A 25,543-nucleotide genomic window follows, 5' to 3' on the forward strand; every position below is an offset into this window, starting at 1 on the left:
CTCCTGGAAGCCTCCCCTGGTATCTCCTCGCCACTAGCGCCCTCCCTAGCTGTCATCACAGACTTGCGGCCCCCACTACCTGAGAGCGTCCCGAGGGCAGGGTCACTCCCTACACTGCTTTACGTGCCCAGTTTCTGGCGTGTGACTTGGTGCCCAGAGGAACTCAACACCTCCCCAGTTCCTGAGGGGCTGCCGACCTCTCTGCAGCTTGGCCAGGGCCCTGCTCCCCCCAAGGAGCCCCCCGCGAGGGAGATGCAAAGGGCAGGGGGCCCGAAACCTGCCCTTGCGTGGTGGTGCAGCCAGCTGATCACACGCCGCCCTCTGCCCCCCAGACCCCACTGGAGAGACCGTGGAGTGCGGATCCCCACTGCCACGTAGGCTGAAGTAGCAGACACACGAATGGGCTTTGGGCAGAGGCCATGGTGCGGGGAGCAGGCTTCCAGAGCACCTGCAGGACGCCTGGGAACACTGCGCTCCGTGCATGGGGTCATCCACGCACCCCAGGAACTCCCCTGATGCTCTGCTTGGGAGCAAATGCGGTAAGCACCGAGGCAGCCAGCCGCTGTTACCGTGGTGCTTATATTTCTAAATCAGCGCCATGGAGGGAGGGGAGAGCCCCTTGGCCGTGCAGCCCGCCGCGGGCCCGGCTCAGAGTCAGCAGTTGGCATCCCTGCTGACGCCGCACGTTCTGGGGCCGGATCTGCTGGGCGCACACTTGGAGGCGCAGCCTTCCACAGGAACGGGACGGTCAGAGGCCCGTGGAACTCCTGGGGGGCCCCCCACACCTCCCGAACCTTGGGGGGTGCCCAGGGTTGGACTCACCGCAGAACCTCCGGGGGGACAATCAGCTGGTCATATTTGAGGTGTTCGCGGAGCTCGCTCAAGGAGTTGAAATAGATGACTTTTTTCCCAAACTTATGACTAAAAAAAAAGGCAGAAGCCAGAGAGTTACAAGGATTAGACAGACAGGCCCGGCCGGGGGCGGGGTGCTGGCCAGGGGGTTTGCGGGGGGAGCAAGGCAGGCAGCTCTCCGTCTCCATCACCGTAAGTGCTGACACCAGCCAAAACCAGAACATAACAGAAGCAGCGTCTGCAGATCTTTTGCTTTCATAAGATCTCAGGCACCCAACACTCTTGAGAGTCTCATCTGCATAAAAATAAAGATCTGCTCCAGTTTGAATCTGCCAGGAATCTGCAGACAGGGGAGGTGGGCGAGGGAGGGGAGGGCGGCGGGGGGGGGGGGGGGGCTCCGGCTCCGGGGTGCCTCCCCCGCTTGGGCACCCCTCCCTCTGCCCGGGTCCCTGCCAGGGGCAGGGAGCACCCAAGGTGCCGTCTGCTTTCCCGCCAGGACGGTGTCACTCGGGAGGCCAGCCTGGAGCGAGCAGCGTGGAGAGGTGCCCGGGCTGAATCCACTCCCCGGCCTCTCCGGCCTCAGCATCTCCCCCTCGGAATCGGGTGCTCCCTCCGGGCGCTTCTGACACCTGGTACACGCCACGCGTGCTCGTACTGAGCGGCTGGTGCCCCGGGCTGCAGGCAGAGACCCGAATGGGGTCCAGCGGGTGACAGTCAAGGGCCCGGCCTGGCACCTGCTGCTGGTAAATGATCACCGCCGGCCTTGCTCCTCGTCGCAAGCGTCCAGAGAGCCGGACACATTTCACATGCCCGATGTGGTGAGTGTGGACACCTGCGTACCCGTGATGCCAAGGCCACAAGCCATCGTCCAGGATGTTCCCGGCGTCCCCTCGCTTTGTATATGTGCTTACAACACGCAATGTGAGGTGTGCCCTCTGAACACGTTTTCAAGGGCACGACCCTATTGTCCACGCTGGCGGTGGGCAGACCCCCAGACCCTCTTCCCCTGTGTCACCGAAGTCCACAAGCCCACCTGGAAGCCGAGCCTGCGGGAGGCCGAGCCAGTGCACTGGCTCCCCCTAGTGGGTGAGCGGGAATCAGACCCAGTGCATGCACCCCAGCACCCCAGCCACCTGCCTGGAGGGGCCTGTCCTTCCCTATGAACTGCGGAGCGGGAGGAGGAGGGGGGCAGAGATGTCAGCTTGGAGCTGCAGGGAGGCCTCTGGAGCCAGCCCCCTGCCCCTGGGGAGCGGCCCCCAACTCTCGCTGTTTCTCCTGCCTGACCCCCTCCAGCTGGTCACCAGCCTCTGGAGGGCAGATGCATGCAGAGCCCTGCTTCCTGCCCCTCAGACCCCAGAAAGGCCTCGGGGCAGAGCATCTCCAGGCCCCACCTGCAGAGAGGGTCTGGGTGAGGAGGGAAGGGGCTGGGCCTGGGGACACCACTGTTCTGGGGCATTGCACAGCCTCTGCGCTCAACCTCTTCACTTCCAAGTGAGGACTCCGGGGCTCGGAGAGGTCACGCAGCCGCCTGAGGCCACACAGCTGACAGGCCACAGAGCGCAGTCCTGACTCCACGGTCTCCACCTCTGATTCCCAAGGTTCTCTCCTGGCACCTGCTTATGGCCACGCCTGAGGCAGGAGAACATGCAGAACCACACAGGCTTGAGCTGGAATCCCAGCTGAGCTGCTAGTCACAGTGTGACCTCAGGCAAGCTACTTAACCTCTCTGAGCGCCAACTTCCTCTCCTTCGGAACAAGGAGACGACGGCTGACGTCACAGGATCGTTTTCGGGGGGCGCTGTGCACATAAGGTGTATAGGAAATTGTGACTAAAGTCATCACAGAAGGATAATAAAAAACTTGTAACAACAACGCTAGCAGCAAACACCGAGCATCCGCCAGCGCCAGGCAGGCCCTGTTCTAAACCCTCTGCACGTACCAAGTCAACAAGCTGTTGCAACAACAGAGCGACTGAAGCAGCGTGGTCGGCTGCAAGGAGAAACCACGGCAGAGAGAGGCCGCATCTCCTGCCGGGAGTCATGGATGATCAGTGGCAGGACAAAGACAAGGCCAAGGGACGCCTGGGTGGCTCAGTGGTTGAGCATCTGCCTTTGGCTCAGGTTGTGATCCCGGGGTCCTGGGATCGAGTCCCACATTGGGCTCCCAGCGGGGAACCTGCTTCTCCCTCTGCCTGTGTCTCTGCCTCCTTCTCTCTGTGTCGCTCATGAATAAGTAAATAAAATATTTAAAAAAAAAAGATAAGGCCAAGCTCCGGAACCACCAAGGCACCTGGGCTGCCTCACTACATGGTGGGAGCACATGAATCTTTTCCCCCAAGAATTTAGAGAGGTTTCTAGAACTCTTGGAGCTTTTCTAAGGCAAAGGAAAGCACCAATGAGCAGAGGAACAGCAGACCTGCCTTCCCGGGCAGCCAGGCAACCAGCACTGGCTTCTTCACCGTGTCAAGGACGGTGCCAGAGTGTTGGTACCAGTTAGGCATCGAGGCAGATGGACAAAATCCCCCCTTCCCAACAGGTGTGGGGCTATGGCTGCAGCCCAGGCAGCAGGTGGGAGAACTGGCAGGGAATCCTCCGAAAACGAAAGGATGTCTGGCCACGGAAGTCTCTCCCTGCATTCAATGGAAGCTATTCCAGATCTCCAAGTGGAGCCTGCAGACCTGGGAGCCGCATCTGGCCCCACCGGCAGGGCCACATGGGCCATGCTCTCTGAGCGTCGTGAGTCCTTGCAGGGAACCACTAAACCTGAGGTGGTCGTGGGGACACCCAACACAGGTACATAAAGCAGGTGCTCAGGCCAGGGTGGGATTTAACACACTAGGGGTGAAGCTCACTGACCTTCCCTTTCGTGACCATGACCCGCCATAGCCACGGGGTGGGTGGGGTCCCCCAGACACATGGGTGCCCGGAGACGAGCCCTTCACAAAATGCTACAAAGGCCATCCCCCCGAACCCGCGGGGTGGAGCCTCCCGCCCCAGTGACGTCCTCACCGAGAACACCACGTACCTGATGAGCGGTTTGAAGATGGTCCACAGAACTTTGATGAAGTTGGTGGGGTGCACGATGTACAGCGCCTTCAAGTTCTTTTTGTACCTAAGGAGGGACGGGTGAGATGACTTCAGAGCAACACGCCCCACACCCTAAGCTGAGAAACTGTGAAGCCCTAACCGTGAGCCTCAGAGCCTTCGCTCTGTCAACAGAGCCGACTTAAGGACACTGAACCAAAAACAGAAGTGGGAAATCACGGTGGCTCAGTGGTTTAGCGCCTGCCTTCGGCTCAGGGCGTGATCCTGGAGTCCTGGGATCGAGTCCTACATCGAGCTCCCGGCATGGAGCCTGCTTCTCCCTCTACCTCTCTCTCTCTCTCTCTCTCTCTCTCTCTCTCGTCTCTCATGAATAAATAAAAATAAATAAATAAATAAAAAAAATAAAAAGAAGCGGGAAATCAGGACCGCTCATCTACCACTGCCTGGCATGCATGCAGCACTTTACAGTTTGCAAGTGCAGAGCCCCCACTTACAGGAGCTCACACCCACACCAGGAGGTCAGTGGGGGGGCTCACTGAGTACGCAGCAGGCTGCGGGGTAGGGGGCAACCACTTAAACACGAGGTGCTACTTAGCTTGCTTGCTTCCTCTCCTCTGCAGAATAATCTAGCCCAAAGCCATGAAGCTGAGCCCAGGAGGTTGGCACCACCTGGGGTGGAGACAGCAAGGGCAGGCAGGGTGACTGTGGCCTGGCTGGCATTGCCCGAGGGGAGGAGGGGCATCCAAACAAGCCATCGTGCCGTCACCCAGGGGAGACGTCAGCCAGCTCTTACCCACTTGCAAGAGCTGACGATTGTCAGAAATTTCAGGAATTTGGGGAAGCAGTTGTGAAACAGCCACTGCTAAGTAATAAAAACACATATGGAAGTCATATTAAGGTAATACATATTTAATAAGTATTTAGGGATGCCTGGGGGGCTCAGGGGTTGAGCATCTGCCTTCAGCCCAGGGCATGATCCTGGGGTCCTGGGATCGAGTCCCGCATCGGGCTCCCCGCAGGGACCTGCTTCTCCCTCTGCCTGTGTCTCTGCCTCGGTCTCTGTGTCTCTCATGAATAAAGAAATAAAATCTTTTTAAATAAATAAATAAACAAACAAACAAATACATAAATAAATAAATATTTAAGACTCAGCACTTCCTAATTATCTTACTACACTTACTACTTGCCGTGAATACCTTGAGATGACTGGCCTGCTGTAGCTCAGTAACAGAAGTGCACACCAAGCATCCACCCGACCCCGTGTCCAGTGGCAGCTGGTAGCCTGAGGCTGGCCACGGTGGCAGATCTACATAGGTCACAAGCCAGTCTCCCCGACCCCCGAGAGCTGGTCATTACACGCAGACCAGGGTGCCGCCTGGCCGGACCCGGGGGTGGGGGAGAAGCCGGGAGAGGCGTGCAGCGGCCGCCAAGTGTGTGAGCAGGGCTTTCTCACGGGGACGCGGTGGGACGGGAAGGGGGGTGTGCGGTGGCGGGGTGGCCCGAGGGATAACCCGACCAGGTGCTGGGAGACAGAGGGGTAAGCAAGTCAGCACGGGAAATGCAAGCAGGGTTCCCGCAGCCAGAGAGGAGGGAGACAGAGGCAGAGAGAGAGAGAGAGAGAGAACCAAGGTGAGGTCTGGGGGTGCAGGATGGGACCCGCTGACGGCTTTGGGGCAAATGCACAGTTCCCGGCAGAAGGAGAGAAGTGTGAACAGCACCTCAACTGGCCACAGGCAGGGCCCGGGGGCTGATCCCCCCAAAAGCAACAAGCACGCTACTTCCAGGCCCTCTGACAGCAGCCTCCACTGAAGGCAAAGAGCAGACCCCAGGGCAGGCTGCGCACAGCATCAGCTGGGAGGCTGGGGCGCTTCCTCATGCCAGGAAGTTGGGGAGGAAGGGGTGCGCAGCATGACAGGACGCATCTGAGGGTCCCCAGAGCCAGGCCGGAAGGGCACCCGCTTGGCCGAATTTGAATGTGAACATTAAACACCGTCATGGATTATAACCCGTCGAGCAAGACAGGAAGTCGCACGTCCGCATTGACAGGAACGAGCCAGAAGGGCAAACTGCCAACAGCCCTAACCCTCACTGGCCGCCACCACGGTTCTCGTTGGGCCAAGAAACAGCAACGGATGCAAAGGCGAGAGCACGACACGCCGGTGAGGAGCAAGATGTGTACGCTCCCGTCTCAAAGCGTCTCCCAAGGAAATACTACGGAATCACAAAAAGAAAGGCCCTCAATGCAGAGAAGAGGAGCCACAGGGACTTGTGGGTGACGGGGTCCCCGAGCGAGCACAGCTGCCACCGAGTCCATCCTTACATGGAGGCGGCTTCCTAGAATTGGGGGGGGGGATCACGACACAGGAGCGCGGCCTGGTTCTCCCTTAAGAGGAGCAACCTGGGGGGAGAACAGTATGGAGAACGAGGTGTCAACAGCCAAGGGGAAAAGAATGCAGGGAGCGCATCGGGGTGCAGCAAGAGCACAGAAAACCCTGCAGTACAAATCTCACCAAGCTGGATTTGGGGCTGCACTCGCATACCTCCGGCGATGGGGAGCTCATTACTCCAGCCGACACCCCACTGCTGGTCTTGATGCCTAGAATGCCTGTCCTTTTTGATTCCACTGAGCCTAGGTCTGTAATCCTAACCGCCACCTCCTGGTCCACCTTTGTGGGAAGCAGGAGAGTCACGCAGAACAAGTTTGCCTCCTTCCATTTGACAATTTATCTGCATCAGCTCAACCCAGGGCTGCAGATGCACCTCCTCCCATCAGCCTGAGCTTCTGGGAAGGGCCCCGTGGAACCTGTCACTTGCGTCTCCTTGAGCACCTTCCACAGCCTCCCACTGCCTCCTAAACCAAGCCGGGCGTCTTTAGCACACCCCCTGCCCCCCACTACCTCTGTCCACGGCTCCCCAGGTGAGCCCCCCAGCCCAGCCCTCCCACTACCGAGCCCCAGCCCTCCGTACTCTTTCTCGGGTCGGGCACCTAGCAACACCCTGCCCATCCCTCCAGGAGCTGCTCAAAGACCGCCGCCTCCACCTGGCCTCTCTGACTGCCCCAGGGGGAACTCTGGCACTCACCCCTGCCCCCCCCCACTCCTCCATCGTCCTGTGTCCTCCCATCCAACACTGCCTGAGAGCCTGCCATGTGCAGACCTTTCCCCTCATGCAAGAGACACAGAGAGGGGTCGGGGTGGGGATGTGCAGCTGGGTGCGGGGTGCACAACACAGTGCTCTGTGGATGCCCTGTCTGCTCAGGGACAGTGAGGTCGCAGGGAAGGGGCTGTTGATTCTCTGGGGACAACCCAGGAAAGCTTCACAGGGGAGGCTCCAGAGCCAGGGCCCGGTTGCCTCCAGCTCCCCCGCAAGGCCTGGCACCCGCAGTGCCCGGTAAATGGCCACAAAGTGTAGCAACAATCCTTCCCCTAAGACACAGGACAGAAAGCCAAGAAATCCCTCCAAAGACTCTCTGGACAATGGCAGCAGGACCCAAAGCCCAGGAAGGCAGGCCTTGGGAAACCGGGCGCTCCCTGCCACCATGCCCCCCACTCGGAGGTCTGATAGGAGGACATCCATCATGGGCATGAAAGGCCCTGGAGAAGGAAAACCCGGAGCAAGCCAGGATAGGCACGCAAAGGCCTGGTCACGCAGTCTATTGGCCAAAGGGTCGATTGTTAGGCAAGGTGTCGCTCAAGGAAAGATCCACCAGCTCCAAGCTGTGCCCAAGTGATGCGGAGCCTCGGGTGGGACAGGAGACAGGGACTCAGGGGAGGTCCCAGCCCTGCCACGCACCAGGTGAGGGACGTCAGAGGGAGACCCCTGCTCTCCGGGGCCGGCATGTCCTGCTCTGGGAAGCACGTTGCCCGTCTCTCCGACAGAGCCACCAGCAAGCCCCTGGCAAACTGTAAAGTGCTGAGCAAGCACGAAGGGCAACTGGAAGACGGCTGTGCAGTCACAGTTCTTAGACCAGGGTCAGTAACCTGGGGCACCTGGGGCACCCGGGCCACATCAGGCGGGCCACCTACTTTTGTACCGCCCACAAGCTGAGGAGGGCTTTTGCATAGCTCGTGGTTGGGGACAAAAAAGATGAAAAGATCACCAGTTTATGATATGTGAAAATGATAGGAAATTCACACTCCAGCGTCTGTAAATAGAGTCTTATTAGAACCCAGTTCCGGGGCAGCCCGGGTGGCTCAGCGGTTTAGCGCCACCTTCAGCCGAGGGCCTGATCCTAGAGACCCAGGATCGGGTCCCACGTCAGGCTCCCTGCGTGGAGCCTGCTTCTCCCTCTGCCTGTGTCTCTGCCTCTCTCTCTCTCTGTCTCTCATTAATAAATAAATAAAAGCTTTAAAAAAAAAAAAGAACCCAGTTCCACCTCTTGGTGTGTTATCTGTGGCTGCTCTTGCGCTACGTAGTAAGTAGTACGTGAGTAGAACCCAACAGAAACCTGATGGCCCATGGAGCCGACACATTGCCTGGTTGCCCCTGCCTTAGATGACAAAGCTGCATAGAGCCCCTGCCATGAAGGGGGGCGACCCCACCCACCCTGAGCTCCTTCAGCCTAGCTCCCCACCTCTCCCTGCCTCCTGTGGCACAGCCATGACCTCTCCGAACCCCTGCCCCAGGTGCCCCCTCACTCAGTGCGGCCCCGAGGCCCACCCCCAGGGGCCCCAGGGCACACACCTCCTGTCAAACTCCTTGTAGGTGCTCTGCAGCCAGCTCAGGGATGGCTTGTTCTGGCTGTTGAGCCCGTAGTGGAAGTAGACGATGGTGTAGTCGCTCTCCACGTACTGGTCCAGTGTGTGCTTCAAATACCTGGTCACAAAACACACACTCTCACCGTCACTGAGACCAAACACGCTTTCCCCGTAACAGAAGCCCAGTGGGTGCCAGCACCAGGTCACGCGGGGGCACGCACACACTGGGGCACCTGGGAACCCACCCGCAGGGCGTCCCATCCCCATTTGTCAGGGGAGGCTGGGTACACAGCAAGCAAGGGGATGTGACCAGCCAAAAAATGGTCCAGAAAAGACATCCACGGCAAATCTCTGGACTCTGGAACCCGTGAATGTGACCTTATTCGGGAGGGGGTCTTTGCAGGTGTGACTAAGGTAAGGTCCCGGCAAGGAGGAGTCTATCCAAGATTATCCAGGCAGGCGCTAAACGTACATATGTCCAGACAAGACAGATAAGAAGGGGAAATCACGTTAGGGGGTGTGCCCCCGGACCCGGAGGGTGACGGTCTGTCCACAGCTGCAGGAGCTGGAAGCAAGGCAGGCTCCTCTCCTGGAGGGAGAGCTCCCCCGGGAGGAGCACAGCTCTGCCAACGTCTGGCTGTGGGAACAAATGGATAAATGTGTTGTTTTGTGCCTCCAACACGCGTGATGAGCGACAGAGCCACAGGGAACAGAGGACGCACTGGGATTCACACCCAGGATGGCCTCCTCGGCCCTTCTGCAATTCCTTCCATCCAGATTGGCTCAGGACATTTTTTCTCAGCACCATAAAGCACAATCCCGGCTCTGCCTGCCACGTGACCACACGGCGCTGTACAAGTCCCACGAGCGCCTCCCACCCTTGGTCCTTCCTGGCCGCAGCTGGGGGACCCGCCTGGAAAGGTCTTGTCCAGCTACCTGCAGGAGACAAGAGGCCGAAGGCCCTCTCCGAAGTCCAGCCCGATCGTGGGCAGGGGCCGCCAACACGGAGGCGGTGCACCAGGCTGCCCGGGGCATCGTCTAGAAGCACATCTCGCCGTTACTTCAGCCCGGCTTCCGGGAGCTTGTGGTGGGGGGCACACCTGCTTTCACCACGTGCCCTGCAAGGGCGGCCTGCCGGGAGCTCTGGGTGCAATGAGCGTGGGCCGGGGGCCCGTGGGGACGAGTGTCGGCAGAATCACTCCGGGAGAAACTCGCAGAACCCCCCACGTCCAGGATGCTGCGGTGGAATCTTTATCTTGCACAAAAGGAGGTCAGCTCCTCCTCTGCTCATCTGCCTCCAAAGCACCATCAGAGTGCCCTCTGCCCAAAGCACAGACTCTCAAGAGCAGGCTTTGCATGAATTTACTCACTTAAACCCCTCAGGAACCCTGGAAGCAGGCACCATAGGCCCATTTTACAGAGGAGTCAACTGAGGCCGGCCGAGGAAGCAGGAAGGGGTAGGCAGGGCCAGGACGTGAAAGGAACAGCCTGGCTCCAGAGTCCACGACCCTGCCCACGCTGTCCTGCCCCCAGAGAGCCACGCGCCCCCACCCGTCGTCTCCAGCACGCCAGCTTGACACAAAGCTGGCCTGCCGTGTCCGAGGTCTGGGCTTATCCGTAGTGGAAGCAGCTCTGGCACCCACGCTCCGGCGCACTTGCTCCAACACCCTGCGGACTGAGCCACAGGGGCACCGTCATCTGTCACCCTGGCCGCAGAAGCCAGCCTGTGACCTCCCTCCCATCGCACGGGGCGCCCGCACCGCCGGGAACTCACGGTGGCTTCTGCATCTCTCGACCCTTCTGGGGCCAGGCGGCGGGGGTGGAGATTGGGGAAGGTCCCTGGTCAGCTCACATTTCCAGTCAAAGCGGGGCCCCTTCCGCTGGCCCAGCGCACTCCCTGGTCCTCCTTGCAACATGCTGAGCTCTCCCTGCGTCCGGGGTACATCTGCGGCGTGTGCTCGGCACAGGAAGTCATTAACTAAATTACTGCTTGAGCTTCAAAGGCACGGACTTATTTCTTCACCCATTTCAAAAATAGGAGCACACATCTGGCCACGAGAAAGCCACCGCTTGGACAGGGAGACAGGGAGGATGGTGTGTGTGATGGCGGCGTTTTCCATGGAAGCACGGAAAAGACTCCGCCGTGGGGCTCTCCCCAGAAAGGCCAAGAAGCCCACAGGGCACCTCTGAGTCAACCAGAGAAAAGTGCTCCTTCCTCTTGATTGACACCCTCCGGCGTCGAGTGAGAAGAGCCGCAGCTGGACAGCGGACCGGTCATCATGCTGCCCTTGTGCAGTGAACAACATACACAACTGGTCACAGAGGCTGTGCTGACCACCTCCTTCTGGGGGGGCATGGTTTCTGAGGCAGGCACGCGAGAAAACACAATGTACCAGGTGTTGTCAGAGGCAGGTGTTTTTGGATGGAGGTGAAATCCGTAATATAACATTAACCATTTAAAAACAAACAATTCGGTGGCATTTAGTACACTCACAATGTTGTGTAGCCACCCCCTCCGTCTGGTTCCCAAACATTCTCCTGGCCCAAGAGCAAGCCCACAGCCACTAGAGGGTCAATTAAATCCCTGCCTCCTACAGCCTCCTGCTTTCCGTCTTTTGGGGGCACTTCTGTCTTTACAGGAAACCAAATCCTGATCACCTCCTGGCCCCTCAGGGGACCTTCAGGGCCGGCCGACCCCGCCACTGGTCAGTCGGTCATGGGTTATGTGGGGCCGCGGAGGGAGTAATCAGGCAAGGGAGCGGGTTAACCTTGGAGGGCCCCAGCTAAGAGGTCTCCCTCATCCGGCGTCCCCATGTGTGTGCCCTGTACACTGCGAGCGTGCTGGGGGGAGGCCTGTACCTCCCAGGAGGCCCAGTTCGCTGTCCAGGGTAGCCTGCCCGGGAGGCCAGCGCCTCATGAATTCCATAGCAGATTTCACTGCGTGGCGGCGGCAGCGCTGGCTGGAGACCCCGGAGCCCCTGCTACCATCAGGGTTCCTGCTGTCACCGCTGTATCTCCTGCTGCTGTCAGAAGATCCTTCAATGGAACAGATCGGGAGATCCCTGGGCAGCTCAGTGGTTGAGCATCTGCTTTCAGCTCAGGGTGTGATCCTGGGGTCCCGGGATCGAGTCCCACATTGGGCTCCCTGCGAGGGGAGCCTGCTTCTCCCTCTGCCTGTGTCTCTGCCTCTCTCTCTGTGTCTCTCATGAATAAATAAATAAAATCTTAAAAAAAAAACAAAAAAAAAAACTATCAACCCAAAGGCTCTCAAGGGCTTCTGGGACCCACTCCTGCCTTCATCAGAGCTGGGGGGCTCCGGGTGGAGAAGTGGGTCGGAATGGTCAGAACCGGGAATGGGAGCAGTGCTGTCATCCAAGCGGAGCTGCCCTCAGAGAGTTCGGTCTTCTCCAGACCCCAAGTCTCCCGCCCACCCAGAGGGGTCTGTGCAGTCACTGTGGTCAGCACGCGCGGACTCCCCCAGCACCTGTCATGAGGTTCAGGGGCTCCTGCCAGGAAGGACTTGCCTGAAGCAGCGTGGCCATCACACAGAGCATGTGGACGCCAGCAACAAGGGGCAAGACAAAGGGGGGGCAACAGTGGCCAAGGCCACACACAGGTAAGTGGAAGGCCTTCCTTCTGAGCAGAGGAGACTGAGCAGATGCAGGGGGCGAGTGGGGGCCCGAGAGGGACGGAGGCCTGAGAGGGCCTGAGGTCTAGTCTCAGAGCTTAAGCCTGTACGTGGAGAAGCCATGAGTCCCGCAGGTGGATTTGGTGACCTGGCAAAGGATAGGACACCTGCTCAGGGACCCGCAAGCTCATCTACATATATGAGCCTTTAACCCTGAACATCCTCTGTGCTGACAGTGAGGGAGAGGCGTGTGCACGGGGAAGGCAGCCTACAGGGCACGCATGCCCACAGGGGGTGCGTGTGTGTGCACAGGGAGCGTACACACACACACACACACAGGGGCGTGTGGAGGAGCACAGGCACAGACGGACTTACTGCAGCAGACGCCTGTGGTTGAGCTCGTGGGAGGGGGGCATCCGGCAGCAGCTGAACGTGATGACTCGTCTCCCAAAGCGGTCCTCCCCTGCAGGAGCAGACATGGGCATGAGCCCCACCAGCGCCCAAGGCCGCCTTCTCGTGGCCCCCCAGCAGCCCACCTGACCCAAGAGGCCCAGGCGGGTGGCAGGTAGCATCTGCGACACGACACTCTGCATACGTCGGCCAGGCTCGTGCTCACCACCAGCCTGCACGCTGGGCATCATCTCTCCCCTTGACCAACGGGCAAGTGGGGCCTGGTGGGATTAAGTCACCGGGGCAAAGCCACATGGTGGGCCGGGGGCACCCAGCTCTGGAGCCTAGATGCATCTGGCTTCCAAGCTGGTGCCTGGCCATGCCGCCTGCGGCCTCCTCCCCACCGTACTAGGTCGCCCCCCTGAGCGCCCCCAGGCCTCCCGGCCCTGGAGAAGGCAGGGGGTGGCTTGGGCCCAGTCACCACTGCACGTGACCTCACAGCATACTGGAGTCCCGACACTTGGTGCTGGCCCCCCGCATGACCTGGCTGACACCCTGCCTGTCCAGACGCTGTGGTGCTCACCACATGTGGGACAGTGGCAGGGGGGATGCTCCCCAAGGGCCGGCGCTCCCCAGTACCCAGGCTCACGGCCCGTGTCTATCCTCAAATCGTGTCCAATACTCCACCGTTGCCAATGGACTGAGACTGCTCCTAGAACCTGAAGAAAGCAGGGACCTTCTAGAAATCATACAACTTTAGACCCCCTTTCACTGTGAAGAAGCATTTACCTCTGTTTTCAAGGTTTATTTAAAATGAGCAAGGATGGGCAGCTGGGGTGGCTCAGCGGTTTAACACCGCCTTGGGCCCAGGGCGTGATCCTGGAGACCCAGGATCGAGTCCTGCGTCGGGCTCCCTGCATGGAGCCTGCTTCTCCCTCTGCCTGTGTCTCTGCCTCTTTCTCTCTCTGTGTCTCTCATGAATGAATAAATAAAATCTTTAAAAATAAATAAATAAATAAATAAATAAACAAACAAATAAATAAATAAAGTGAGCAAGGATGAGAGCGAGGCTCTCCCACCCCTTCCAGCTCTGAACCGAACTCATCGGGACGGCGTGCACACGCACACGCACGTGCAGGCTCAGGCCCTGCCCTGGTGGCACACCCGGGGCAGCTGCTTGTTATTGAGGACACGTCTGGTTCTTCCCAGGAGCCCGGAAGCTACTCCGACATTCAGAATTCTCGAGCCGTGCCGGTTCCCAGACACAGGACGTCCTCAATGCCGAGGCTCCTTAGGGATTCAGCTCATGCCTCTTGTGTGTTTAGAAAGCCCCCAATGGGAAGGACTGCGATGGAAGCCCCACGGCGATCGGCCTCACCACATGGGGGCTTCGGGCACAAATCCCCCCCGACGGCCGTGCCTCCCACAGTTTCTACCCCCTTAGGGGCCAGGGGACCTGCGTCCACACTCGCCCGTGAGGCACAAGGGAAAGGGACAGCGTTGCTCCTCCAGCGGGGAATCATCCGTGTGGCTAAGAAGACACAGGAATTAACTCCCCCAAGGGCTGAAAGAGAAAGTTAACACCCGTGACAGAAGGTCAACATCACCACGTGGCATCATCAACCGGAAGCAGGCCACGCGGAAAGTCTGGGATGGACCAAACAAGTGGGCCCACGGCAGACCAGGTCAGCCAGCGTTCGTGGACGGCCCACTGTACACTCAGTTCCGGGGAGAAAGACCAGGCGCAGCCCTCCCTGGCCTCCCCGTCCTGGGCCAAGGACAGCGATGTGGGGACGGGGCCTCCACCCAGCTCACGAGCCCCTGAGAAGCCACGGGGGCTCCGGCAGCCAGGCTACTTCTGCAGCGTCTTCCACCTGGCTGGGCTTGGGTCACACAGTCACAGTCAGGGACGCCATCCAATGGGTCATTCTGAAGGGCCCTTGGCTGCTGGTGGAGGGTGGCCTGGAGCAGGACGTCCCAAGCAGAGGCTGCCTAGTAAGGGAGTGAGGAGGTGGGAGACTGTGACCTCCAGGACTGGGGAGGGCCCCCCCACCCCCATGCTGGCTTGGGCTGCCAGGCCATTCGCAGGGGACACAGGAGCCGAGAGGGGAGCACTGGGTGCAGCTGTGGGCACGGGCTGAGCCCCATCCAGGACTGAAGGTCCCCAGCACAGAGGAAGGATGACTTGGGGTGGACGCTGGGCCAGGAGGCCTGTGGGCATGAGGAGCAGCTGCCCAGACCGCTGGGTCCCAGGAAGAGTGAGCAGATCCATCCACTGAGCCACATGGTGGGCCACAGTCAGGCACGTCGTGGCTGGAAAGAGGCAGCAAGCAGAACATCCACACCCCACCACCGCAAGGGACACTAAGGAGCAGAACTCAGTGCCAGGCACCAGAGCGTCACAGAGGAAAAGGGACAGGCGTGGGGACCAGGTGCCCTGCCACAGGGGTCGCAGCAAGGCCACCCAGGGACCAAGGATGAGCAGCAGGAAATGCCCAGTGAGAAGTGTGACATCAGACTCCTGGAAAACCCGAGGGACTTGATGGGCCAGGATGCCAGGACACGGCGGGTCCCCGTCAGTCACCAGCACACTGCCCTCCTTGGATCACAGGCCCGGTATGCTGGCTTACCAACGGCGGGTGGGAGGGGCTCAGGCCTGTCCACGCACCCCAGGCCTGCGGCTGCTGAGACCCACTGTGCTGGCCAGGTGAGGGGACGCACAACCCCGGCCCAGAAGGTGGAGGGTGTGCAGAGCCCAGGACGGTCAGGGTCCAAAGGGTGAATTCCCACCTGGGGAGTCTGGACTCGGTTCAGCCACGAGAGGAGCACAGAGCAGGCCGTGAGCCCCTCCTACCCACCACCTCAAACAAGGGCAGAGCACAGCTCGGGCAAGCCACTGAGGCAGGGCCGTGGAGGGGCCTGCACAAAGCACTGGCACATTCATGCCTTCATTGCATCAACACTACGGGTCACCTACTGTTTGCATGGTCCATCAACTCGCACGACGCTGAGCTACTATTAAAGGCTTTGTGCTCCCCTGAAACCCAAAACAGCACCTAATGAAGCACCTAATGAAGATCTTCTCTTCATCTCAACAGATTTTTGAAACACCCCGCAAGCTAATATCACAGCATTACTCAGACCGGACAGACCCACGGGGCTCCCAGCGAGGGTGGCGGTGGGCCAACCGGGTCTGTGAAAAAGTAAAACAGGAGAGAGGGACAGAGGAAGAGCACAGTCTGGGCCATGTCCCCGGGAACAGAGTCCCTGTCCCCTCACAGCCAGGCAGCCCCGAGCCAGCTTCTCTGCTGCTCCGCGGTACATGCACGATCATAAAACTGGCTTGGGAGTGGGGCATCCGGGTGGCTCAGCGTTGAGCACCTGCCTTTGGCTCAGGGCATGATCCCAGGGTCCTGGGATCGAGACCCCATCGGGCTTCCTGCAAGGAGCCTGCTTCTCCCTCTGCCTGTGTCTCTGCCTCTCTCTCTGGGTCTCTCAAGAATAAATAAATAACATCTTAAAAAAAAAAAAGAAAAAGAAACCTGGGTGGGAAGGCCTAGTCAGTAACGCCGACGACGTCACGGCATAGCACTGGCATACAGTAAGTGCTCAATAAATGTGACCCGTTACCCTAGGCCAGGGCAGACGGCAGGTGTCTCCAGGCGGCGGTTTCATTTACAGAAGAGGAAGCTGAGGCCCGGAGAGGCCACGCGAGCAGCGGAGCGGCACCCCCAGCCCCCGAGCGCCCCACAAGCTCCGCGGCTGCCTGAGCACAGGCCTCCTGGGCCACCCTGAGAAATCCCAGGCGCGTCCTGCCCCCCGCTTATTAAGCAGTCTACGCAGCACGCGCATTAACACCACCAGTCAATACAAGTAAATGCCCCTCCGTCCTTCTCGGGTAACACCGGCCAGCGTATTGAAAACGGGCTTCCGGATGATATAACGCGGAACGAAATGAAAACTATCAATAAAATGCAAATTCTGCGAGGCGTCAGTTTAATTCATGGCCCGTCTCCCCCTCCTTGCTGTGCACAACCCAACATCGCTCACCGTCCCTGAGACGGGAGAGCCCAGTTTATGAATAAAGAAACGGCTCCCGGAGCCATGGCCCGGAACGCGCTCCAGACGATCCGTCATCCGCTCCAAGGGAAGCACGACTCAAATGCATAATAGAGGCGGCAGCGACCTGACCAGGAGGGACTGGGGAGCTTGTCCCTTTGGGTTTTTGTTTTAAGGCTGCTCATCTCTTTTGCAGAAATGAAAGGAAACTTGAAGACCCATTTTTGTCTGCAACCTGCAGGGAAGCTGGGGCCGGGTCTAAACTGATCCGGGTCTGGGGCGGCGGCCTGTCATCCGGGAGGACCAGACCAGACCCGCCTGTCCTCTGGTCTGCCCCTTGCCACCTCCGTGTCTCTGGATTAGACCTCCGGCCTCTCTGGTCCCCGTGCACTCCGCTCCCCACCACGTCATCTGCTCTGGCTGCATGGCCCCGGCCCCACGCTGAGCTCCAGACGTGACCCGTTTCTTAAAATGCTCACGTCAACTGTATTCACAAAACGCTACCGTAAGGATTCACAATTTCACAGATCTTCTGCTTGACCAAGTGCACATCCCTTAAATATTGACAGATCTTTCATTATTACTTTGTACAAGATCCTGGTTTCTGGCTGCAGACCTGGCCGTCCAGTTCTGGGGGAGGTGACACCCAGAGAGGAAATGGGGGGGCTCCCCTTGGTGGGGAGCCATGTCTGCTCATCACTGTGGCAGGAGGCACAGCGTGGCCCACGTCACCTCCCGGTGGAGCAGGAAGGGTTCCAGGTGGTGAACGGTCCCCGCCCGGGGCAGGCCAGCCACAGAGGAGCATGAACCGGAGTGAGGGACGAGGGGACGAGGGGACGAGGGGACGGAGCCAGATGCCCAGGTGAGGCTGGGAGGAGGGAACAGAGGGCTGACCCTCCGTGAGGCAATGCCAGGGGCTCTTGCCAGCGGGTGATCCGATCGAAAAACCAACGGGGGTTTCAAGGATGCTGATCTGTGACTAATCTGTGATCTAATGACTCCTCTCTCCTCGGCCGCCGCGTCACTCAGGCTGCAGTGTTTAGATTTCCGTTGCTCTAGTTCTTGGACTATGACGTCCGTGTCACCCACGTGCAGAGCTGGTTCCGCCCAGCTTTGCTCCAGCCGCCTCCACTGGACTCCTGAGGTCCTCTGGCTGGGCTGGCATCTTTAGAGGGCGGCCTGAGGCCATCAGATCTTCCCTAAAGACAGTTAAACGTCTAGAGAAGCTGCTGTTTAAATGAGAATTCTGGTCTAACACAAGAGAAATCTCCAGAATCCAGGGACTCAAGCTGTAATCCTTCCCCACCCCCCTGTAAGGAAACTTGTAGCTCGAGTCTGGGCTCAGGTGTCCCACCGAGATGACCTTGGAGCACGTCTGGAAGAACCTGCTCACAACCCAGGGCAGCCCACAGACCCTGAACGGTGATGCCAAAGGACCCATCAAAAACCTCGAGGACGCCGACAGCCTCGCTTCAGAAAGGAACCCTGTCCCAGCCCCCAGGTCCCAAGCAGGCGGAGATGAGGCCTGCATTAAAGGAATGACCCCAACTCATTTCCTAGGGCCCCCCGCCCTTGATTCAACTCTCCTTCTGCGCCCCTGGGAACCTCACCCCGTGCTGCTAGGACCCTTGAGGCAGGGGTCAACGCATCAAGAAGATGTAACAATCCTAAGGGGACAAGCCCCCTAAAAGCCAAGCATCGAGACACATGGAACAAAAGCAGATAGAACCAAAGGCAGGAACCAACAAATGCCAATCAGGGCGCTTTGAACACACCCCGGTCGGCAAATGATGGAAGGAGACACAGAAGTGACTGAGAAGGAGAGGATGTGGACACCATTCATCAACTGAACCGAACTGAATACGTAAAACTCTCCGCCCGACACGGCAGGACATACACATTCCTCCCCAGCGCACAAGGGACATCCGCCCAGACAGCTCATGCACAAGGCCACCACTTCACAGACTTAGATCTTGGAACCAACCCATTGATATTCTTAAAAGTTACCGAGGCCCTCAAGGAGTTTGTTCCTGTTTTGCTTTTTAAAGATTTCATTCAGGGCAGCCTGGGTGGCTCTGTGGTTTAGTGCCGCCTTCAACCCAGGGTGTGATCCTGGAGATGCAGGATCGAGTCCCACATCGGGCTCCCTGCATGGAGCCTGCTTCTTCCTCTGCCTCTCTCTCTCTCTCTCTCTCTCTCTCTCTCTCTGTCATGAATAAATAAATAAAATCTTTAAAAATATAAAAAATATATTTTAAAAAAAGATTTCATTAAAAAAAAAAAAGATTTCATTCTTTTATTTTAGAGACAGCAGCACGTGTATTTATTTTAGAGAGAGGCAGAGCACGGTGGGAGCTCAGGGAGGGGCAGCGGGAGAGGGGGAGGGTGAGGGCGGATCCCAGGCCAACTCCGAGCTCAGAGCTCAGCGCAGAGCCCAATGTGTTTGATTTCACAACCCAGAGATCACAACTTGAGCCGAAACCAAAGAGTCAGAGGCTCAACCAACTGAGCCACCCAGGTGCCCCAGCCCTCAAAGAGTCTTAAAATTTTTTAAAAAGCAGGTTATTTCTATTGAAATTGACCATACTAGAAATCTAAACGAGAAAATTTTAAAATATTTATTTAAATTTTTAAAAATATTTATTCATTTAAAAATAACCCATGCAGGGGTGCCTGGGTGGCTCAGTCAGTTGAGCCTCCGGCTCTTGATTTTGGCTTAGGTCATGATCTCAGGGTGGTGGGATCGGGCTCCACTCAGCACAGAGTCGACTTGTCCCTCTCCCTCTGCTCCTCCCCTTGCTCATGCATGTGTGCACGCTCTCTCTCTCTTAAATAAATTCTAAAAAGCCTTAAAAATAACCCATTGCATGTTAACATAAATAATGTATTTTTTCCTCTTATGAAAAATACCTATATTTCCTGCCTTCTTTTTGTGAGGAAGCACCTGACCTGTACCCCCACATGGGATCCAGCAACCATCCCTGTTCCCTAAACCTTAACAGTTCTCCAAAATGAACATCTGGGGCTTGGAATGGCTGGCCACCTGTCCATCCCCATCCTCTCCTTGGGCCTCTGCACTTAGTGTGCACCAAAATACTTAGCACTTGTGTCTCTAGAGCCTCCAACTATTGAGAACCATCCCTCTGTTTGATCATCACCTTGACAAGTCTCCAGCTCCTTTGGGACAGGAACTATTGTTTATGGAGCTCAGTGCAGGGGACAAAGAGGTGAGATGGTAGGGTCACTGCCCATGACGGCTAACTCCACGAGTCACCCCGACTGGGCTAAGGGAGGCCCTAACAGCTGGTAAAACAGTATTTCTTGGTGTGTCTGCAAGAGTGCTTCCAGGGGAGAGCAGTTTTTGAACTGAGGAAAGAAGGTCGCCCACCCTAACACGGGAGGGCAACCCCAATCTGTTAGGAGCCTGGATGGAACCAAAGGGCATAGGGCGAGTTTGCTCTGTGCTTGAGCTGGGACACCCACTTTCTCCAGGCCTTGGGCACTGGGGAGCACCAGTGCTCCTGGTTCCCCAGAGCCCAGGCTAGGACTTACACCCACCGGCCCTCCTGGGTCCCCAGCTTGCAGACGGCAGATCCTGGGACTTCTCAGCCTCCACGGTCACGCGAGAGCCAATCCCTACAATAAGCCTCCTCTTACTGTATCTCTGGATATTGTATCTCCTGATTCTGTCCCCCAGGGAAAACAACTAAAATGCTGCCCCCATGAAACACACCATACGGCCCTGACCCCTCAGGCCTCATCAAAGTGACACAATAAATTCCCCCAGACCTATTGCTAGCCATGGGGCTGCTCATCTTCTAAGTGTGGGCAGATGTTTGTTCCCTTTGATGGGAAGCAGCACAACACTGTCCTTGGTTAATAAAGCAATCCGTTTAATTTTGGCCTCTGCTCCTTAAAGACCAATGCCGCCTGCTGGCTTTCCGGAGCACCCGGCGATGCTCTGACTCCGACGGGCATGTCAAAACCCTGGCAGGTTCTTTCAGTTCCCGTTGTGGCCACAGCCAGCTGGAGTAAAGCAGTGGGGAAGAACCCGCCCGTGCCACGGGGACGCGGCACTGTCAGTGTGCCTGGGGCCACCAGCTGCGACCCACCTGCCACTTGCAGGATGCCGTGCCTGGCCACGTCGTAGAAGGGGTGATCCATGCTCAGCGCTGGGTCCTGGCCAGCCGTGGGTGCCACCAAGGGCCTTCCCGCCATGCTCAGGGCAGCTGCCTCCTCTTCATCTCTTTGCAGCTCTATGGCAGATGGCGAGGATTAGAGGAAGTCAGCTGTCTTCCCGAGGAAGAAGGGCAACGAGGGGGCCTCCTGAGGTCTTTTTATAGGAGTCACACACCTCAGCTGTGCAACCACTGTCCCTCTGCGCAGTGCCCCCCCACTATGCGCTTGTCTCCGCTATGCTCCCATCATGCACCCACCTCTCCTGTGCACCATGTATGCACTCGTCTCTGCTATGTACCCACTTCTCCTGTGCACCTACTATGTGTCCATCTCTCCTGTGCACCATGTGCCTATCTCTGCTGTGCTCCCACTATGTGGCCATCTCCACTATGCTCCCACCATGCACCCACTTCTCCTGTGCACCCACTAAATGCCCATCTCTCCTGTGTACCCGCTATGTGCCTATCTCTGCTGTGCTCTCACTATGCACCAGTGCTCCCACCATGCATCCACTTCTCCTGTGCACCTAGTAAGGACCTGTCTCTGCTATGTACCCACCTCTCCTGTGTACCCACTATGTGCCCACCTCTCCTGTGCACCCACTGTGCATTTGCTCAGTGTGAACCCACTACACATCTGCTCAGTGTGTGCCCACCTCTCCTGTGCACCCACTATGTGCCTATCTCTGCTGTGCTTTCACTATGCACCTCTCTCTGCTCCCACCATGTGCCCACCTCTCCTGTGCACCCACTAAGCACCCATCTTTGCTATGTATCCGCCTTTCCTGTGCACTATGTGCCCACCTCTCCTGTGTACCCACTATGCATTTGCTCAGTGTGCACCCACCTCTCCTGTGCACCTACTATGCACCCACCTCTGCTGTGTACACACTATGTACCTGCTGAGGATGCAGAACCATGGAGGGATAGAATGAGGCTTCAGGGCTGAATACTGTCCTCCATGTGGACAGAAATAGAAACTGAGGCTCAGAGACGGGGAATGAGTGCCCAAGGCCACACTGCTTGTTACAGCCCTGTCACCCTTTGTTTTGTGTACACATAGAATATGTCATCCTTCACATGTGAAAGATCCAGGGTTGGAATTCCTCCACGTAAATAAATGTTTGATTTTATTTATAAACAAAAAAACAAAAAAACAACCAAGGAATAGCCTTCCATGTAAACATACACACGTGATCTTCACCAAAACGCCAGGGGTGGTTCCAGAGGCTTGGCTCTGACATGGTTCCCTGTTACCCTGAGCCTCAGTTTGCTGGTCCGTGAGATGGGGATACAGAATCTGGTACCTTCACGTGTGGCCTTCAGCAGCGAATGAGGATTATCGTCCCACCTGAGCCCCCCAACAACCCAGGAGGGTGGCTCTCATGGCCCACAGGGGCTCATCTGAACCCCTGTGCAAAAGTGCCCTGGAAAGATTAAAAAGGCAATCCGTGTGGCCTGCTGGGACAGGGGACTGGTACGACCCCAGATGAGGATGACCTCACTGGGCACTCTTTACAGAGACCGACTTCCCGAGTCACATACATATATTATATATTAAAAGCAAACGCACGCCAATGACCTCCTCGCAGGACAAGGCCGGAGGAGAGGACACGTTTACCTATTTCGGCCAGCTGCTCCAGGTCCAGCCGGGACATGCTCTGCCACCGGGCAGGATGGCCCAGGCACACCGTCCCAAGGCCACCTCTCGGGGATCCGGGCACAGGGTCCTTCCGACACCCTGAGGGAGAAGCACACAGAACTAGGGACATGTCGCACACAAGGACACACTAGGGCTCAAGGATGGAAGGAAATGCCCTTTGGGTGCCTGGCTTGCTTTTCTCTCCTTAACATAAAAAAAAAGCACCCACTTCTCGGGGTGCCTGGGTGGCTCAGCAGGTTGAGCCTCTGCCTTCGGCTCAGGTCGTGATCCTGGGGTCCTAGGATCAAGTCCTGTTTCGGGCTCCCTGCTCAGCGGGGAGTCTGCTTCTCCCTCTGCCATTCCCCCTGATTGTGCGCCCCCCCCCACTCTCAAATAGAAAAATAAAACGTTTAAGAAAAAAAATGCACCCACTTCTGATTCCCCAAGACCCCAAATCGAGACAATATTTCCACTTCTGTTCAACTGCCCAGCACCCCCTCCACGTGGGGGAGGTCCAAGGAGCCGGAGCCCCGAAGGTGGCGCCGACCCCACGTGTGACGGCCTCTTCCTTGGGACTGTTGCCCATGGCCAGGGCTCCCCCTCACCAAGCAGCCCCATGTACCAGCGGGGCAGGGCAGGGCGGCCACAAGGGTGGGGCATACCTGGAGCGAGAACAGCGCCACCAGAGCCGAAGCCTTCAAGGCCACCATCATTCCTGCTCAGAGAGACGCACGCACCCTCCTGCACCCATTTAGGGAGGGGGAAATGAGGCCAGCAAAGATCGATCAGAACTGCTCATGGTTGTGCGTTATTTTTTTTTTTAATTATTTGTCTATTTATTTGAGAGAGCGAGAGAACACGAGTGGGGAACCTGACATGGGGCTCAATCCCAGGACCCCAGGATCATGACCTGAGCCAAAGGCAGACCCTCCACCGTCTGAGTCCCCCAGGTGCCCCGGACCCATTTTTAATAGCAAAAGGAAACATACGACCTTGTTAAAATGATGTTTTCTAAGAGTGCTAGGATGAGGGGTGATAAATCCATTTATTTTTCCACATTTAGCCGTTTCTCATTTTTGCAGAAGCCCATGGGGCTCTTAGAAGATGCAGTGATCCAAACTAAAACAATGCACAGCTGACAACGTAAAGCATGTTTTATGAACATTAAAAATGTAAAATCTTCCTTCCCCTTCACCTTCTTCAAAACTCCCTGTGGGCTAAGAGCTGTTTTTCCTTCTCCATTTTACAGATGAGAAAACTGACCCAGGGGTCAGGGAGTCACCTGCCTGGGTGCAGAGCCTGGGAAGAGATGATGCAGAGGCGCTCACCCAGGGTGCCAGCCAGAGGTGTGCAGGAGCAGAGAGAGTCAGGGAGGGCCCAGGGTCTGGAGATGCATGTCCCTTGCCTGGGGGAAGGGGTTCATGGAGAGCCCCTCATCATGGTCACAACTGATCACTTTGGGCGGCGGGGAGAGGAAGTCAGAGTCCGTGCTTGCCCATGACAGCTGCTGTTTAAACACTAGAATCCAACTTAGTATGAAGAATACTTGTAGGTGAGCGCCCCAGGCCCCGGGGTCCCAGTCCTGGACACACACACACACGCAGCAGAATGTGCATGGAAATCTGTGCACGGAAAGACAGGGGCCGGGGGCTCGGGTGTTCTGGGCGGCACTCTCGAAACAGCCCCAAGCCTAAGTAGCCACAGCCAGTGGAAGGCAGCTGTAACCAGACCGTCCCACGGCCACCCGCCCCGCAGCCGTGTGTCTTCCACAGCTGTGTGTCCCAACCCGGGGCAGGGAGGGGGTGTCTCACCATCACGCCCAGCAAAAGGTCAGGTACACAATTCCACGTTTTAAAAGTCTGAAGCAGGGATCCCTGGGTGGCGCAGCGGTTTGGCACCTGCCTTTGGCCCAGGGCGCGATCCTGGAGGCCCGGGATCAAATCCCACATCGGGCTCCCGGTGCATGGAGCCTGCTTCTCCCTCCGCCTGTGTCTCTGCCTCTCTCTCCCTCTATCTCTCTCTCTGTATCATAAATAAATAAAAATTTAAAAAATAAATAAATAAAAATAAAAGTCTGAAGCAGGCAAAACAAACCTACGGCGACCTCCGTCAACAGGGAGGCGCATGGGGGCTGGCCACATTCTACTCCCAGGTGCTGATGTGTGGGTATGTCTGTTCACGCTGTGAAAACTGAGGGAATTCGGGGGGTCAGACGTGTCAGGCAGTCGGGGAGGGCTTGCCCAGGAGGTGGAAGGGCTGCGTGCAGGACAGGGGGCCAGTGTCACACTGCGGAATGCCTGGCGGCAGCAGGAGACCACATCTGTTCCTTCAACAAGAATGCCCTGGACAGGACCCTGGGTCCCAGACACAGGGGGGAACGGACGTGTGCCCTCAAAAGTGCTCAGGCTGAGAGGGACCCGGACAGGAAATGGTCAGCAGGAGGAAGGGAGCGGCCTTCAGCGGAAACATGCAGGAACTGACAGTGGCCAAGGAGCCTGCGGAGGCCGCCTCCTGACACCAGAGATGGCAGGGGTACAGCAGGGGCAGCGGAGGCCGCCTCCCGACACCAGAGATGGCAGGGGCACAGCATCCCCGGTCTACACTGCCTGCACCACAGGAGGACACCATAGACACGCACCATGGCCACAGTCCAGGCCTGTGGTCACAGAGGAAGGGGGACCTGGCTGGACAGGGCGGACAGCTGTCCTCATGGCCACCGGCATCCTTGCCCCCTCTGCCAGTAACGCACCCACTTCAGACCCCAGGGTCAGAACATGGGGTCCTTGCCTGGCCAATCACGGCTGCAAACGCCCTGAGCCACAGAGGTAAGGTCGGGAGTGATCCCACGTCTCCACTGTTCTAATCGGGGCGAATTCTGAGACTTCCATAAAAGCTATGGAGAAGAAATGATTCTTTTTTTTTTTTTTTTAAAGTAGGCTCCAGGGCAGCCCCGGTGGCGCAGTGGTTTAGTGCCACCTTCAGCCCGGAGTGTGATCCTGGGGACCCTGGATCGAGTCCCATGTCGGGCTCCCTGCATGGAGCCTGCTTCTCCC

The 25,543-nt window shown here is 57.6% G+C and overlaps 1 protein-coding gene across 4 annotated transcripts in view; it reads right to left on the bottom strand.

Annotated features, from left to right (window-relative positions):
* The window catches only part of ARHGAP8 (Rho GTPase activating protein 8), a 66,090-nt gene that overhangs the window by 25,730 nt on the left and 14,817 nt on the right, over window positions 1-25,543 (bottom strand). For all 4 annotated transcript variants that reach the window (XM_041755198.1, XM_041755202.1, XM_041755199.1 and 1 more), the window contains exons 2-7: window positions 22,470-22,589; window positions 20,783-20,926; window positions 12,597-12,684; window positions 8,580-8,711; window positions 3,877-3,963; window positions 823-921 (exon numbers count right to left, since the gene is read on the bottom strand). In XM_041755198.1, the coding sequence (XP_041611132.1) occupies window positions 823-921; window positions 3,877-3,963; window positions 8,580-8,711; window positions 12,597-12,684; window positions 20,783-20,926; window positions 22,470-22,506 (587 nt within the window). In that variant the 5' untranslated portion in view covers window positions 22,507-22,589. The remainder of the gene's footprint in view (window positions 1-822; window positions 922-3,876; window positions 3,964-8,579; window positions 8,712-12,596; window positions 12,685-20,782; window positions 20,927-22,469; window positions 22,590-25,543) is intronic.

Source organism: Vulpes lagopus, chromosome 5, assembly GCF_018345385.1.
Source record: "Vulpes lagopus strain Blue_001 chromosome 5, ASM1834538v1, whole genome shotgun sequence".
NCBI classification, from domain to species: Eukaryota; Metazoa; Chordata; class Mammalia; order Carnivora; family Canidae; genus Vulpes; species Vulpes lagopus.